The following is a 16,874-nucleotide window of genomic DNA, read 5'->3' on the forward strand; positions in this document are numbered from 1 at the left end:
AAAAATTTAGTGACTCCAATACTTGCTCTGCCCCCTAGGATCTTTGCTGGAGTTGTTGGGCTTTCGACAAATTTTTATTGATCCATCAATGAAGGCCCCGTTTGGTGTAGCTGTTAATCTGTTTAGTGTAACTGTTGGATTATAGATTTAAGTTGTTGAGTAGTGTTGGTTAAATAAACTGTGAAGTAGTTTTTTCAATCAACTTTTATTTTTTGTTATTCACTACTTGTCTACATTTCTCATAAAAAAAATAATAATAATAATCTATAGTCCATTTGGGTCTTTTTTTATTTTTAAAAAAATAAAAAATAAAAAAAATCTAAGAGTATAACCGTAAATTAACATGTTCACAGCAGAAGTTAATAATCAGAAGCAAGAGGTGAGCAGCTTCTCAGAATCAGCTTTTTTAAGTTAAAATAAGTTGTTAGAATAAGAAACTGTTTGAAATAAATTTAACCAAACAGTTCAAAATAGTTTTTCAAAAGCTAAAAGTTATAAGTTGGCTCAAAAAAGCCCAAACAAACACTCCCGAAGTGTTTAGCTATTTACAATGAAAATGAATAAAATTTTATTAAAAAATTATGTCGCAAGTCTAAATATATATATTAGTGATGTTTGCCTACCCGATGGATGTGTTGTTAAATCTAGAAAATATAAATTTTGATTTTGATTTTGATTTAAAAGCGCACACATTGTGTGCCGCTCAAGTGGTAAGGGTCTTGTCTACTAGACCAAAGTACTTCGTTTCAAGTCCCAACATCCTCTCTATATAATTTTGTATTTTAAATCAGCTAGAAGAGCATTTTCGGAAATCAAAATGTCACATTGTGTCAACACCATCTCAAGCCTTCACTTTATAATATATATATTGATGGACACATCACATTTCCATGTCGATATTGCGAATTTTGAAACAAAAATTATAGATCTTTACTCAAAATTATGAATAATTTGTAAAGTATTAAGTATAAATAGTTATGCATAATTTTGAAGGTCAAATGTTGTAATAAAATGTATATTTGACATTCTTATAATAGCATACATAGTGTGACAAATATGTGCTGCAGAATACATAAATAACACCAATGATTAAATTTTTATGATATATGAAGGCAATTATACTAACCAAATAATATAAGTATAATATACAAATAAAGTTCAAATAGATGGATTAAATGTACTTTTTAATTGATGTAAATACACAGAATAAAGCTCATATACATAGATAACTGAAAAAATAAATGTATTATTGATTGATGAGTTGATGATTGATATTTGATTCTGTTACAATTGATTGATTATATAGATGTAGGTTAGGTGGTGGTAGGTGAGGAGTAGGTGAGTGTAGTAGGTGAGTGTGTGGTAGGTGATGGTAAGTGTGTGGTAGGTGATGGTAAATTCTAACAGCCCCCCGCAAACTCAAGGAGGATAGAAACTAACCAACTTGAGTTTGAAGAGAGGAACAAAACAAGAAAATACATAAAAATAAACAAGAAAATACATAAAAAGAAAAAAAAGGATAGGAGACACTGTATGGTCGTGTCAGACCGTTGGTGAAGGCACTGTATGGTGGTGTCATAACGTGGTAGAGGACACTGGATGGTGGTGTCATAACATTGTAGAGGACACTGTATGGTGGTGCCAGACCGATGTAGAAGACAGTTTATGGGGTCATGTCGGACCGTTGTAGCAGACAATGCTGTGACAGTTGTTGTGACAGTTTACGGAGTCTTGTTGGACCCTTGTAGAAACTAACCGGAATCAATGTCGGGACAGTTTACAGAGTCTTGTCGGACCCATAAAGGAGCTAACCGGAATCAATGTCGGGACAGTTTACAGAGTCTTGTCGGACCCATAAAGGAGCTAACCGGAATCAATGTCGGGACAGTTTACAGAGTCTTGTCGGACCCTTGAAAAAGTTGCACCCTCAAAAGGTGTGCCCAATTTTGTCAAAAGGCATGCCATCAAAAGGCGTGCCCAATTCATCAAAAGGTGTGCCGGACATGATGGCGAGGCACGTGGGCGCCTTGGCTTGCGTGCCCAGTTGTCGGCTGGTGGCAAGAGGCGCGCGATGCGCGTGGCTGCCTTGGCTATTTAACCAAGGTTGATGCTGAGGCTGAGGCAGAGAAAAGCTGCGAAAAACCTCTGAAAAAAAACTTCGTTGTGCTGAGAGAGAGTCTGAAAAACTCTTCGTTGTGCTGAGAGAGAGAGTCGGTAACACTCTGTTGCGAGAGATATTCTGTAACACTCTGTTGCCCAGAAAATGGCCTCGTCCTCGTCTTCCCGTGGACTGCTCACCCTCTTTCCCGACCTCAACGAGTCAACAAGAGAGAGAACTGGTGCGGTGGCACTGGAAACTCAACCAAGCGCCCCGGAGTTTGCTCCGTTGAACTTTCCGATGCGGTCGGTGGAGCAAAGAATGGCAGTGCAGTCGGATGTGGAGGCCAATCAGTATACTCTGAAGGCATGTGTGGAAAGCATGACGGCGGTCACAAACTTGTCGAACCGGCTGCAGAGTAGGACAAATGAGGTGCAGCATTTAAACTCCCAGCTGGCTCTGCTCCAACGCATGTATAAGGATGCGCGAGCAGAGATAAGCGTGCTAAGGGCAGAAAACAAGGAGCTGAAGCGGAAGGCCACCGTGATGTTCCGATTTGGAGGGCCGCCATATGCGGCAGTGGAGGAGTATGGGGGAGTGAACGTGCTCGGCGGCGTGGAAAACACGGAGGTAGCACCGTCAAGGACTGCTCAGGACGGAGGCAAGAAGAAGAGACCGGCGGCAGAGTAAAGACGAAAAATCCCACTGTTCCAATTTGTGTTGGTTTTTTTTTTTTTTTTTTTTTTTTTTTTTTTTTTTGAAGTGGTGTAAAATGGTGATCGGGGTGAGCCCCGACATGAATAAAATAAGTTGGTGTGCAGTTGGTCTTCTGCCTTTTTTTTTTTTTTTTTTTTATTTTAATCATGAAAAAAAAGATGAAAAATAAAGTGAAGAAAAAATAAAAAAGAAAGAAATAATAAGAAGAGAATCACGTGGGTTGCTTGTAATGGAATCAGAGAAATGATGAAAGTGGGTTTAGTGGATAGAAAAAGGGATGAGAGAGAGAGGGAGTGGATGGAATTAAAAAATAAAAAATAAAGAAAAATAATGTTATCAGAAAGGGCATGTGCAAAGCTGTGTCGTGGGCCTTTAGAGAGAGTCATGGGATGCTTGTCGGAAAGGGTGCTGTCCGTGTGTATGATGATGGCTCTGAATCTTGCAGCGGTGGTGGTAGATCTAGAAGTCAAGGCTAGCGGCGACGAACCCGTTTTTCGGAAAGATTGATAGGAGTCGGAGGTTGATCAGGTTGCTTCTCCAACTTAAGTTTCTCTATGGATGTGTTAGGTAGCCAAGAATGGAACTTTGAAGGTTCCGAATCTCCATCGCAAGATAGATCTGTAAATTTTCCAGAACCTTCTCGAAGTTCTGGTGGAGTTTCAAGTAAGGTTCCACAGGCTTTGAGAAATCTGCCCTCATCCTTGAGCTCCCTGTTGTTGTTGCCATGCTCTGGAGTCCTCAAGGCAGGATTTTTTTCATCCTGACATGGCAATCCTTCTTTATCATCGGCAAGTAGTAAGGATGACAGAGGATTCCGAGATACAACAGGTTTTCTGAGATTCGAAGGGAGTGGTTCTGTTCTTTCACACCCACGATCCATCGACACCATTATCTTTGGGGAAAGCTGTTTTATGAATCGAAGGAGGGAAGGAAGCACAGGAAGGCTTAGCTGTTTTATGAATCGAAGGAGGGAAGGAAGCACAGGAAGGCGATTCGAACAAGCCCAGATAGGAATACTCACGGCAATTGCCTCGTCCGGTGATCGGACAGGAGGGATTGAATAAGAGCTTGGGTCAAAAGCATCGAAATCGATGATATGAACACGGCCGCCATAGCCAAGAGCTTCGAGGATTGCTTGGTTAGAAGTGAAATTCATGAAATGGGTAACAGGGGAGGCTTCAGAGAGCAATTTATAAGCACCCATTTTGAACAAAGCATCAAATGGCGTAGAAGTTCTAGGAGGTTTGGGTGAATCTGTTTGTTGAGGAAGGAGAAAGAGAATTAGAAAATTTTGGGTTTGTCCGGCGGACGGCCAAGGCGAGGCTGCCGTCCGCCGGTGAAGCGGAATCACTAAATTCTCAAACTTGCTCTGATACCATGAAAAAATAAATGTATTATTGATTGATGAGTTGATGATTGATATTTGATTCTGTTACAATTGATTGATTATATAGATGTAGGTTAGGTGGTGGTAGGTGAGGAGTAGGTGAGTGTAGTAGGTGAGTGTGTGGTAGGTGATGGTAAGTGTGTGGTAGGTGATGGTAAATTCTAACAATAACAATCCATTAGTACACCAACTATTTAATATGACTATTGTCTACTACTATTATATATATTTTTTGGATAAGTAGTATTACCCCTATGTTCAATTCAAAAGTTTTTAGCTGGCTCGCATGTGGGGCCCACATGTCCTTCAATCCTCCATTATCCTGTGTTTGGTTCACCTAGATTATCTTCCCTCCTCTTTCCAACTGTAAAAATAATCCTCCCAACTCTTATCCCATTCTTCATCCCACTTTAACCATATATAATACAAAAAGTCTCATGGTATATATAAACAGTCAATATCCCATAATGTACCAAGAAACATGTGGGGCCCGTGGTATTACTTATCCCCTTGTCCCCTTAATCCTATTTCCCGAAACAAACATGGCCTTAGTGTATGCTTTGGTACACAATGCACTTTCTTGACATCCCATGTGAACTTGGAGTCTAGGTCAAAACCGGTATAGAATCTGTGTTACTTGGAATGCAAATTGAATCCTATGCGAGGAACAGCAATAGAAATGTGATACACCACACGCTCTAAAATGTATTATGACAGAAGTGGCTTGTATAGATCACACTAAATATAATTTATTATTCTTCAAATTAATCATTTAAAACCTAATTATAAAAGGATTATGGTCCTATGTTTATACATTTTGTCATGCCAAGCTCCCACTATGTTTAGCTTTTAGTTCATTATATTTAATTCTTTTCCTTCTAATTAAAGAAATTACATAGGGTGGGAGAAAATTGATATAGTTTTGGATCGTTGAATCCATTGTTTTAGAATGGAAGTTTACTTTGTTTTGGAATGTGCGTTCGAATTCATAAATCGTTAGGGTGTTAGCTTTTTTCTTGTACATTGTGTGGAATAGTAAGGAAGAGCACAGAAGAGAAAGGAGAATAATAATAAATAAATAAAAAAGAAAAAGAAGAAACAAAGAGGGAGAAAAGTTGTGGAGTACACTTCTACTCTGTGTTCTGTTATGAAGTTTTGTCATTCACTAGATATTGAGCTGAAGTGTTCAGGGGATGAAAAAGGTGATTGTTGTAACTATAGTTACTGGAATAGTGATATTCTGGCGATCTACATTTGGGAATATATGTTCTGAAACGTGGACACTTATTTAGTGATCCAAAGCAATTCTAACATTTTCTCTATTTAATTCCTTGGTGTTTCCCTTGTGAGGGAAGAAGAAAAACATGAAAAATAATGAACTAAAATAAAAAAAAGAGTGGGATTTTGGCAAAAGATCTAAATGAAAAAGGCCATAGACATTACTTGACTTGTACAGAAAATACACTAGATCGTAAAGGATGCGTGTTAGTCAGTTTTTTATTTATTTTTATTTTTTTATTTTGTAAGTTTGAGGAATAAGTTGGACGATTATGCTATTCAGAAGGAAAGCATGTTGGATATAAGAAAAGTTAAATACCAGAAATGCATTTTATGTTTCATTGAATATCTGAGTATTTATGAAAAAAATCATCTGGTATATGGAAGTATGTCAATACATTGCACATTTTGTGATCTATACAAGCTATCCTTTTGTGCACGAGGTTGTGTAGTATTTGGTGTACCATGTTCTTCTTCATATTCCCATTCGTCATACTGAATGACCCACAATTTAGGCGACACTAGTTGGCTGGTTTAACATGGAATGTATAGCATAATGATTGAATGTCTATTATTTTCTTGATAAGTTTTCTTTTGTAAACAAGAAATTTAGGTTTGTTTTGTATTAAGAATTAGGAAACCCCTCAGCTATAAATTCTCTATCATGATCCAATTAAATGATTGGAGTTAGCCTTTGCTGATCAAGAAGGTCCGAGTTCCATGTCTTGTTTCCCATCATATGCAATTCTATGTTCTGAATTGCAGACACCTTGCTCTCTTATCATCTTTGGGTCTAGTTTCACATATTTCCACAACTTGAGTAGTTATCATATGTTCCTTGGTTATTTTTCCCCCGTTCAGTTGTTGAATTGCAATTCGTGAACTACCTTTACAAGCATAATGTTATCTATGAGTTCATATGCAATAATTACCGGGTTTGATCAAGATTTTATTGGCACTCAATATGACATTTGATTCTTTGCTTACCTTGGACAAGTTATCAGAATATTGTTTCTAGGATGGCTGTCATCATTTGATTTGTTTCAAAAGGATTTGACAGTTTACATTTGTGTCTCTTTTGTTAATTACAGTTGAGGAGTGTCATTGATCCAAAGAGGCACTACAAGAAGGGTGATTCAAAATCGAGAACAGTTCCCAAGTATTTCCAGGCAAGTACTTGGTTGCATACAAGAAATGTAACCTTATTATATTACCAAAAGGAGCATCTGCCGGACTTCATCATATGTATTCTTTTTTTGTTGCCCTGTATTGATTTCTTAGGTAAGTAGTGAGAAGATTGGCATTTTACAAATTTTCAGGTGGGCACAGTGATAGAGTCGGCATCAGACTTCTTCACAGGTCGGCTTACTAAGAAGGAGAGGAAAGCAACCCTTGCTGATGAGCTACTCTCTGATCATACCCTTGGGGAGTACAGGTGAGGCAGAGTACATTACTGTTGCCTGTTGTCCAAAGCTTTGCTCCCCCCCCCCCCCCCCCCCCCCCCCGCCCCTTTTTCTTTTTTTTTTTCTAATAATTGTATATCAACCTTTTGCAGGAAGCGCAAGGTTCGAGAGATTGAAGAACAAAACCGTCCTGGAGGGGTGGAGAAATGGAAGATAAAAGGTAGACAGTCTTGGAAACGTGCTAAGCAAAGAAGACACTGATGGCTTTCAATGTTGTTGACCCTGCAAAGGATATTTTTCTCCAGCCAAGTTCAGTTTTTGTGTTTACACATATGACACATACCAGTGGTAGATGTTAACATTTGGTCTTGTGCCATAATGAAATGAGAGCAGTCAATCAGATCAACATCAGGCGCGTTTAATCATTATAAATTATATTTATACACATCACATGAATTTATTGATTGCTTGCTTTTTTATGTATTGACTGTTAATGTTTTAGACACTTCTCTAGAAGATGGCTATTAATGTTGTATGAAGTTTTGGATTTGTGTGGCAAATTGTCATTATTGAGATGGAAGGACAGTTAATTGCTTTTGGCGTCTGGTTTATTGCTAGAGTCCACTATCAACCTAGTGGTTTTGGTTTTTTTTTTTTTTTCTCCTTTTTAAATTCAATCAAAAGTAGGGGAATAATAAGGGAAGTTACATCACGCACACAGTAGTAGTGAATAATGAGACTTTGAAAAACATTTTAGCAATTTGGTGAAAGATTTTGCTGAATCATTTCTCTGTACTGTATTGTATTGTATTTAACCTCCTACTGTACTGTTTTTTTTTCAGCCAGCAATTGACATCTCATCAATATTATTGACCAGGAGTAAGTGCTGATATACAGCATTGTTCGCGCTCACATAACAGATGAGCACATGAGATGAGTTGAGTGAATTTAATAGCCCGTTTGGAAACCAATTTTTCGGCCCAAAAAAAAAAAAAAAAAAAAGTTAAAAAAAAGAAGCCAAATGGTCATATACATCAATTAACGAGTCTGTAATCTAAACATTAACAGTATTTAAAAACGGATGCAAAATGGCACATGTAAAAACCTAATTGGAGGAGCCTAGACGGAAAGGGAATCTGGGAACACAACAAACAAACTAAAAATACAGCAACTGCTCATTTAAAATGCAGTGATAACTAGATGCCAACAACATGCCCCGCTTTACCACGGAACCTGAAATGAAATGATATGATGAGGCTACGTTGACAAACTAAACTAGAACTATTACATGAACCAAATCACAGCCCCATAAAAAAATAATAATAATAACAATAAAATAAACCTAGTATGCGTCCCAGATTGAATGGATTACAATATCCTGTACCAGGAAAAGTAGAATGCCAAAACATATGACAACAAAACCGCCCAACTTATTATGGACAATTAGGAATTGATAAATTTGTTGTGTTTACAATAAGGGGTACAGATTTCTGTTGTTTTTAACTCATTTACACAAAGTTGATTAAGAAAGTTCAATGCAAATTCCAGTTTGTAGCACCATAATAGTCTTGATTCATGGCAGCGGTTCTTGCGAATCTCCCAAGCGAGACAAATGAAGGTATGCATCTGTCCCTGTGAGAACAAAGCACGTGCATACATGTCAGTAAACATTGTGGCAGAATCCAAGTGTAAAAAAAAAGAGCCGTGATCCATACACCCACTGGGGGTCGCGCCCCCAGTGACGTGGCGCGCCCCCAGTGGCTGAAAACTTAAAAAAAAAAAAAAAAAAAAAAAAAAGTTTTTTTTTTTGGACCAATCCGGGGCCGACACCTCACTGGGGGTCGACCCCCAGTGGGGGTATGAAGCTTTTCTGAAAAAAAAATCAGAACCATGGAGAAGTGGAATTCATAAACATTTAGTAAAAGAATAAAAAGCCTAGTGCTGCATATGCAAACATGTGAGCATTCCTACATTAACCTCCTTTATCACCCTGACTTTATATGTTTGATCCTTACCCAAGATTCCTAAATTTTCCATGCCAAAATGGCATGTAGATTCAATGTTGTTCGGAAGCCCCACCTCATTCTCAGGTGCATGTATTTCAAGCATAGTTCCAGGAAGAATAGACTATTGAAATGAGCAGAAGATAGAAAAGATAGTTCTAATTTCTAAACAAAACTATATTTATCAGTTTAAGAAGAAAATTTTGGTTCATGTACATCCCCCAAGCTCCTTTTTGACCATCTATCCCCAACCAACTAGGCAGAAAGAACAGAGAACACATTTGATTGAAACAAAGACAAGATATACCAAGCAGTTTGTGGGTAACCTTCTAGATGCAAATAACAGGGCAATGAAGTCATGGAGAGCACATTATCAAGCTGATTTTCATACATTAAGGGATTCTTCGATTAAAGCACAACACAAAACAATAATTAACTTACCGTATCCTTCCATAGAGATGATTTGCAGGTCCCCTCCAAAATATCTGGCATATAAGCGGCTTATTGGAAGCCCATATCCATAACCAGCCATTGTTGCTATGTTAGTTGTTCCAAGATCTGACTGCTCATCCAGGGGGTTTTTGGCAGTACTGTAAAGATATGTAAATATTTTAGGGAGACCACTTCTTGGTATTCCACCCCCTTCATCTGACACCTACCATCCAAATATACCACATTTGTTGAGTAATAGTGGGTGTTCTGTTAAATTTGTAAACTTAAAAGTATAAATGTTGTGTGCCGCTCAAGTGGTAAAAATGGTCTTTCTTAGAATGAAGGTCTTGGGTTCGAGCCCCATCCTCTTTATATAATTTTACATAAACACCAACTCTAGAGGTATTTTGGGAAAACCTAAAACATGAGACATTTTGTGTCAACATCATCTCAAGGCTTCACATATATAATAGTATAGATATAGATACATAGATAGATAGATAGATAGAGGATAGATTGAGAAAAAACAACAAAACACATGCCTTAATGGTAACGTCCTCTATTCCATCAGCTACTATTATTCGAATAGGAGGTGTGGCTTTGTCCGAGTCCATAAACCGCTCCTGGACAGCACGTAAGGAGTTCTTAACCAACTCAAAAACCATCAGATGTAAATGTGTTGGAACATACCTGTTAAGGAAGCAAACAAAGTTGTTAACATGGAACATGAAAGAAAACATAGAAGAACAAATTCTACTTGGAATTCATTACTCGGACACACATGGGCGCGCGGGCGCGCACATACACACACACATATATATATGAAGAGTCCAACACACCATTTTTGTTTGTTGTTTGACAAGGGAAGAAGAAGAAGAAGAAGAAAATGGCAAAACAAATAGAGGAATAATATATTAAAGGATTAATTAGAAGGACAATAGCTTACGGGAATGTAAATTTAGGATCCCCATAGATATTAACATCAGGTGCACTTCCATACTCCCGCAAACAAATTGCACGGGCATCCTCACTGGCAGTTCGTGCTACCTGTACAGGAGACATTTTGGTATGTATATAACCCACACAATCAGGAGGAGGGTTGGGATCATGCAATGCAACGTGCTGCCCTGAGTTTCATGCAAATTAGAGGTACATAAAACATGTTCAGTATCCATCTTTAGTAACACTAACAAAATTGATTACGACGGAGGGATAAACATAATGCTTAAGTAAAAAGGTCAATTAGGAAATAAATCACAGGTACAATAAATGGGAGTAAACAAGATGGGCTAACCAATAAGCATTCGAATCCCAATTCTTGACATGTAAAAGCGATCGAGGAACTGATGAATCTCGTCCAGATCCTGATAATCAATCTTCCGACCCAGGCTTTTCTTTAACTGTTGAACCCCCAAAGCCATCATGGGAACAACATTATTGTGCCTCACCTTAATCATCTTAATCATTTGGGTAAATTCCAACTCATCATTTGTGTTCTTGATCTCGGGAAAGGATCTAAGGTCACGGAAAGAATCCAGATACCAATCACGCACCTAAAAACAGGAAGTTCAAATAATTAACGGGTACTGAGCTCAAATAATGAAATGCCGTTCTGATGAATCTACTAGTATTTACTTATGTATGTTTATTTTTATTTTTATTTTTATTTTATAAAAAGCAAAACACAATGCAGTCTTAGGGAAGGGAGTTATGTCCATCGATTAAATAACACTTAAAAAAAAATAAACATAAGACCGATGGTGAGAATATTCAAAGCAGAAGTCAAGAAAGATACAATACCCAAATTGAGATATGCAACAGCAAGATCTTTTCTTTCATATATTGTAAAATATTTGAAAAATGAAAAATCTTCTTTTTCCGATTTATTAAGAAACTCAGATTAATTCAATTCCATCCAATTCACAGGAGAATTTATAAATAAAATAATAAATTTAAAGAAAAAAAAAAAAAAGAAGGACCTTGAGAACGGCGGGCTTTAGGGATAAGCCATAAGGGAGGGTCTCGAGCTCAAGGGCTTTTCTGGCAATCCTGGCAGGGAGCTCTTTGTGGAGAAACTGAGCGGAAATCAAGAGATTGCGGAGGGTGGGGGTGGACCCAAACTCCATCATGTACTTGAGGCTGACTCCCTTCTGCTTCAAACCACCCCATCGCTGCACCTCATGGATCAGGCTCTTCGAGTACGTCTCGTACAGTTTCTGATTCTTCGCCGCCATGCCCCCCCTTTTCCCCTCCACCTCCCCCTCCTAACTCCTACTCCTACACCACCACCTACAGGACCAACATGCAAACCGGACTCATGCACACAATTCTGTCCCATTTTAATTCCATCAACAGGCATCCATTAAACAACCCCATAATATTCAAAAAAAAATAATAATAATAATAATAACATTCGAGCCACCATTCCTATCCCATATTCACACGCACATCTTTCGTCTCTCTGTTATTCACAATATTTCATGGATTAAAGAAAATTCTATTCAATTTATTGTTTTCTACTCAAATTGAGAATTTAAAATTATACCAAATTTGCTTCATAACAGAAATAGGTTTTAATAACATTTATATACATATTTTGTAAAAAAGATTTAAAAATTTTTAAGCAATATCAAGTAAAATGGTTTATTCATTTGAATATGGTTTTAATCCAATAAGATCTTCAAATTAGCTCATAAGTCACAATAATACCATGAAATTTCTCCAAAATAAAGAAATATTAAGGTAAAAGTATCCCTACCTCAAGATTGGAAGCTAAGGATGAAGACCCATCTTGAAACTCCAATAAAATCACAAGACAATCGGTAAAAGTCTTGATCCATACTTGTTCTTCAATCTTCTTGAAAGATTTGGGTTGAATCCTTGGTAAAAAGAAGAGAAATCGAGAGTTTGGAAGGTTAGGGTTTCAGGTTTGGAGAATGAGAGGAGAAGAGATGGAGAAAAAGTCACTTTTATAATGTCTGTTAGTGACTTGGTCACTCAAGCGAATGAAGCTTGGCTCGAGCGTAGAAAAGAATCTTCCAAAATCTCTGAAAATCGCGCAGTTTGCCCGAGCAAAGAAAAGCTCGCTCGAACGAGCATACTTCCAACACAGAAATTCAAAATTCAAACAGGTATAACTCTCTCGTTCGGACTCTTCTTTAGGCCATTCTTGTGTCCAAATCGAAGCCCCGAAAACAAGCTTTCCAGTGGTTCTAGCCTCACATTCAAATTCAAAGTATAGAAGGAGAAATGACAAAAGAGTAAAGGTTGGTCAAAAATGAAAACCCAAATTTGGGGCTTTTGATTTAACATTGCCTAAATACTTTGTTCAGGCTTCAATCAAGGTTCCAAATATCACCCAAGGATTCCCAATTATAATATTTAAAGCTCACTTGCCAACCCATCAGTGCCAAGAATCCAACAACCACACAAGTTTTAAGGTGACGGGCACCCAGTTACCCCAATCCGATAGGAATTAGAATCCAAGTCATTACAAGTGCATGCTAGATATGAACTTTAATTTGCTTGTGGCATAGTTATTCAAATGAACAAATTGTATCAAAGAGAACTTGTGGCATGTTTATCTTCTTTCGATTGTGAGTGTTAGGTGTGATAGTCCAACTGTATTTTTTATTTTATTTTATTTTATCTTTCCTTAACACCATATTTTTCGTGTTCTTTTTCTTATGAATGTTGTTACGTTGTTGTGTAGAAAAGAATGAATGTTGTTACATTGTTGTGTAGAAAAGAATGAATGATTGTTACACTATTGTTTAGGTAATGCATGTATGCACTTTTTCTTTTCTTTTTTTTCATTTCTTTATTAGAAGGGGACCAAAAAACATCGACATATATGCGCTAAAGTGGGCGGCCTTGGGAATTGCATTTTTTATAAGGCTAGGCTTGGGACCAACAATAGGTGTGATGTTTAGGCCTGGTTGGACCAAACTTGGGTAAACACGAAGTCCCATAATAAGTAATGCAAGCCCAAGTCGAACCTAACTCAATCCAAGTAATGTCCACCCCTATTGTCAAACCAGGGCAAGCCATTCACGAATTTACTTATCTTTGGCTACCAAGCCAAGCCAAGCCAAGTCTACTGATTGTGTTTCACTCATAAGCCACACTGGTGCTAAGCATTTAGGTCAACTTTATGCCTTGCATCTGTTGCAATGAGTATTGCTTGTCCATGGGTCTAGTGTCAATGCCACATTGTTCTATCTCACCTTGTCGTCTTGGCATGTCTTGATTAGGTTGACATAGGTGCAAGGTGCCACTACATGCAATCATGTATCCCTAAAGCTTGGGGTGCTAAAAAACCATCCCTACTGGAAAAACTCGACATCCAAGTCGATAGGGTTTGTAAATACTCCTCAATTTGCTATTTCAAATTGCCACAATGTGACATCTTTTTCCTAGCCAACTTTTGACTAAGGAGAACCCTTCCGTTTTACTAGTTAATGAGTCGTCCGATCCTTTTTGCTTTGTCCCTTTGTCTTGTGATCTAAATTTTTTTTTACCTTCATATCAAATTGCTTTTGAATCACAAGAGGGCTCAATGCACTAGCTTCCTTGCATGTTCACCATATTCTCATGGAATGGTTTTAGAAAACTGACATAAAACCTATCCAACAATTTTAGTCGATAAACAACATTGTCGACCATTTTCATCATTTCAAAAGGGCCATCATATTTTGGAATTAGGCTATGATGGACGATTTTACTACTAATTTTCTTCCATATTTGGGGTGAAGTTTTAGCATCACTTTATCACCCACATTAAACTCCAACGGCTGCCTTCCTTCGTCTACATATTTCTTCATACAACGAGCAATATTTTACTTATGCTCTTGTGCCCCATGGGGATCGAGGGGTTGATATCCTAAAGCCAACTCGAATGGACTCATTCTAGTGGTAGAGGACTTGTGCAAGTTATAAATAAATAAATAAAAACTATGCACTATCCAATAACTTGACCAGTTCTTTTTTACTAGCTGCATAGTGTCGAAGATAATCTTTGATCGGCTTTAATTGCACACATTATAGCCAATCAATAGCTACCAACACGGCATGCAAAAAATGATATTGCCAATATATACAATTGTAGATACACCATTTTGACGAGCTATAATGCTTAACCTGCTTTGGGAACGTTGCCTGATGATGAAACTCAATGGATGATTTGGGACTTTTGATTCGTCAACTTTCACCAGGAATCGAATGCACCATAATGGAATTTAGCCTAGCTAAGCACCTTAGCCAACCCATTCTAGGCCTATTTGAGCCATATTGGATTGCTTGGGGTTCAATTTCTTTTATTCTCTCCCTATCTCTTGCAATCTTGGAAAAAGGTTTTACCTTATATGGAACATTTAAATGAACTTGTTTTTGATTTTTGAATTCGGCCAATGCTAGTTTGTATAATTTTCAAAAAAGCTTTCCGGTGATATGAAATTCGTCAAAATTCGATTTAAAACAAAGGTTTGATAGTTGTTTTCTTATCACTTGTTGATTTTTTACAAGCAAATGCAAAATGGTATTTTTCTTAAAATCTACACTTCAAAATTAGGCCGGGCCTTTTATTTTAATCTAGGCTAATTTTATTACTAAATTAAATAATTTTCAAACAAAGTTGGGTAGCCCATGCCCAAAAACTTGTTTTGGAATCCTAGAAATCACTTGGTGTTTACAAGAAATCACAAGATGGTGCAATCATCAAGAGGTAGCCAAATCGGCTAACTATCAAACTTTCCAAACGAATAAATGGTTGGACCAGCTCTATGAGCTAGTTTGGCCATGGTGGCAACTTTTTTTCCCTTTCTTTCTAATTTTATCCTAATTCGTTTTTACAAGTCCCATGTCATTTTTTGAGCTCAAAACTTGTTCACTAGTTGTACGAAGAATCTCGAGAAAAACTTGACCACATGAAGTTATTTGATGGCTTCGAATATGGAGTAGAAGAACCATGTAAATTCAAAAGAGAGAAACAACCACAAACTAATAAGACACAAAAAGATTTACGTGGTTTAACTTAAGCGTACATCCACGAACAATCACAAAGAGAAGGATTCCACTAGCAAAGAGAAGGATTTCACTAAAGCAATCTCTCACAAATAATTAAGCTCACCAAGCTCAAAATACAAGTTCTCTCACTAAACCTAAATCCTCTCTACATAAGTCTCATGAAAATTAATATCAATTTCTCTCAATCTCTCACCAAACCCAAGTTGTATTCCAACAAAACACCCAATGGTGGGCTCCAAATAGCTAACAAGTCCTACCAATGGAACTGAAAAATTCAATTGAATTAATGAGGGACTCCACCTATTTATAGCCAAAGAATCATTCCTAAAGCAAAATAGATTTCCTTCCAATATAATTCATAAACAACTAGAAAAAACTAAATCCAAAACTTTATGAAGTCCAAACCAAGTCAAATAGGTTTCTCATAAATCCAAACAAATATGGGAGTCAAAACCAAGTTAATGTTTGACTACCATCAAATCATATTCCAATAAGGAAATAGAATACCAAATCCAAATCATATTGAGATTGGATATTGAGCCAATAATCTAACAAATCTCCACCTTGGCGAAATGTCTAGCTACAACAAGCCAATCAACCAACACTAGTGTCCTATATAAATAGGGACGGAACTAGGTTTCCATCATCGAAGTGGCCAAAAATAAGGTGTAAGTCAAGTAGGTTGGATCAACCTCAAGACTTGCCCAAGACTCATTCGAGTAGTGCTTGGAATTACGCATGCTTGTCCAAGGTCGACTTGCCAGCCTAAGGTGTTTTGCGCAAGTCCACCCAAACTCAATAAATATAGTTCAAGTTAGGAATATAGGTTGTCTACAAAAGATTGTTGTGCTATTGACCTTAATTTTTGAAGACATTTTTTGGGCTAGACAATTATTTTTCGGTTGATTATAAAAATAATAAATAATAAAAAATTGTTCATGACAAATTAATAAGAGTCAAACAACAAGTCATCACAGTTTGTCATCTCAGAAAATAGATCCAATTATTAGTGTGAGTTATATTTGTTATATAAGTACATAAATATGTTATGTCTACCATTATAATATTTACCATTTGCATTTATCATGTGGTGTGGCATACTCCATAATCCTTGGATATTAATGTTATATTTGTGAGTCTTATTGTCTCAATAATAGTGTCCAATAATATTTGTGAGTCTTCTTGCTCATATAGAAAATATATTATAGATATATGTATGTAATGATCCAATTGAAAATTTACTGTCAACGTATATTATATCCAATTATCATATTGGGTTCAACATTTGCTTTTGAGGACATGGACTGGGGCCAAATTCAATTAAGGTTATTCTAAACCATTGTGTCAGTTGTATATATCTATATTATCATATTGTGCATTACCATATTGTGTATTATCATAGATATAGTTTTTATACTTAGCTTCTCCTTTTCCTATATAAAGGAGCCTTGTATTACTCATATTATTCATTGAAATATACAAAGTTATATTCTCTCTCTCTCTCTCTCTCTCTCTCTCTCTATGCTCATAAC

The 16,874-nt window shown here is 37.0% G+C and overlaps 2 protein-coding genes across 3 annotated transcripts in view; one reads left to right on the forward strand and one right to left on the reverse strand.

Annotated features, from left to right (window-relative positions):
* The window catches only part of LOC114293063 (rRNA-processing protein fcf2), a 41,845-nt gene extending 34,402 nt beyond the window's left edge, over positions 1-7,443 (forward strand). Inside the window, exons 5-7 of the mRNA XM_028237082.2 lie at positions 6,572-6,649; positions 6,800-6,915; positions 7,036-7,443. Coding sequence (XP_028092883.1) covers positions 6,572-6,649; positions 6,800-6,915; positions 7,036-7,144 — 303 coding nt within the window. The 3' untranslated portion in view covers positions 7,145-7,443. The remainder of the gene's footprint in view (positions 1-6,571; positions 6,650-6,799; positions 6,916-7,035) is intronic.
* Positions 7,444-8,192: 749 nt separating this feature from the next.
* Positions 8,193-12,280, reverse strand: LOC114293053 (pyruvate dehydrogenase (acetyl-transferring) kinase, mitochondrial-like). Of its 2 annotated transcripts, XM_082873284.1 has the most exons (7): positions 12,077-12,280; positions 11,298-11,647; positions 10,613-10,871; positions 10,265-10,445; positions 9,861-10,008; positions 9,328-9,541; positions 8,193-8,515 (listed from the first exon to the last, which is right to left on the reverse strand). In XM_082873284.1, the coding sequence occupies exons 2-7, from the start codon at positions 11,550-11,552 to the stop codon at positions 8,457-8,459; spliced, it is 1,116 nt and encodes a 371-aa protein (XP_082729410.1). In that variant the 5' UTR covers positions 11,553-11,647; positions 12,077-12,280; the 3' UTR covers positions 8,193-8,456. The 2 variants fall into 2 exon arrangements, with proteins under 2 accessions (XP_082729410.1, XP_082729409.1); XM_082873283.1 differs by lacking the exon at positions 12,077-12,280 and having other exon boundaries at positions 11,298-11,877.
* Between the last annotated feature and the right edge of the window lie 4,594 nt (positions 12,281-16,874).

The sequence above is a fragment of the Camellia sinensis genome, chromosome 6 (genome assembly GCF_055761805.1).
Source record: "Camellia sinensis isolate YWXY chromosome 6, ASM5576180v1, whole genome shotgun sequence".
NCBI classification, from domain to species: domain Eukaryota; kingdom Viridiplantae; phylum Streptophyta; class Magnoliopsida; order Ericales; family Theaceae; genus Camellia; species Camellia sinensis.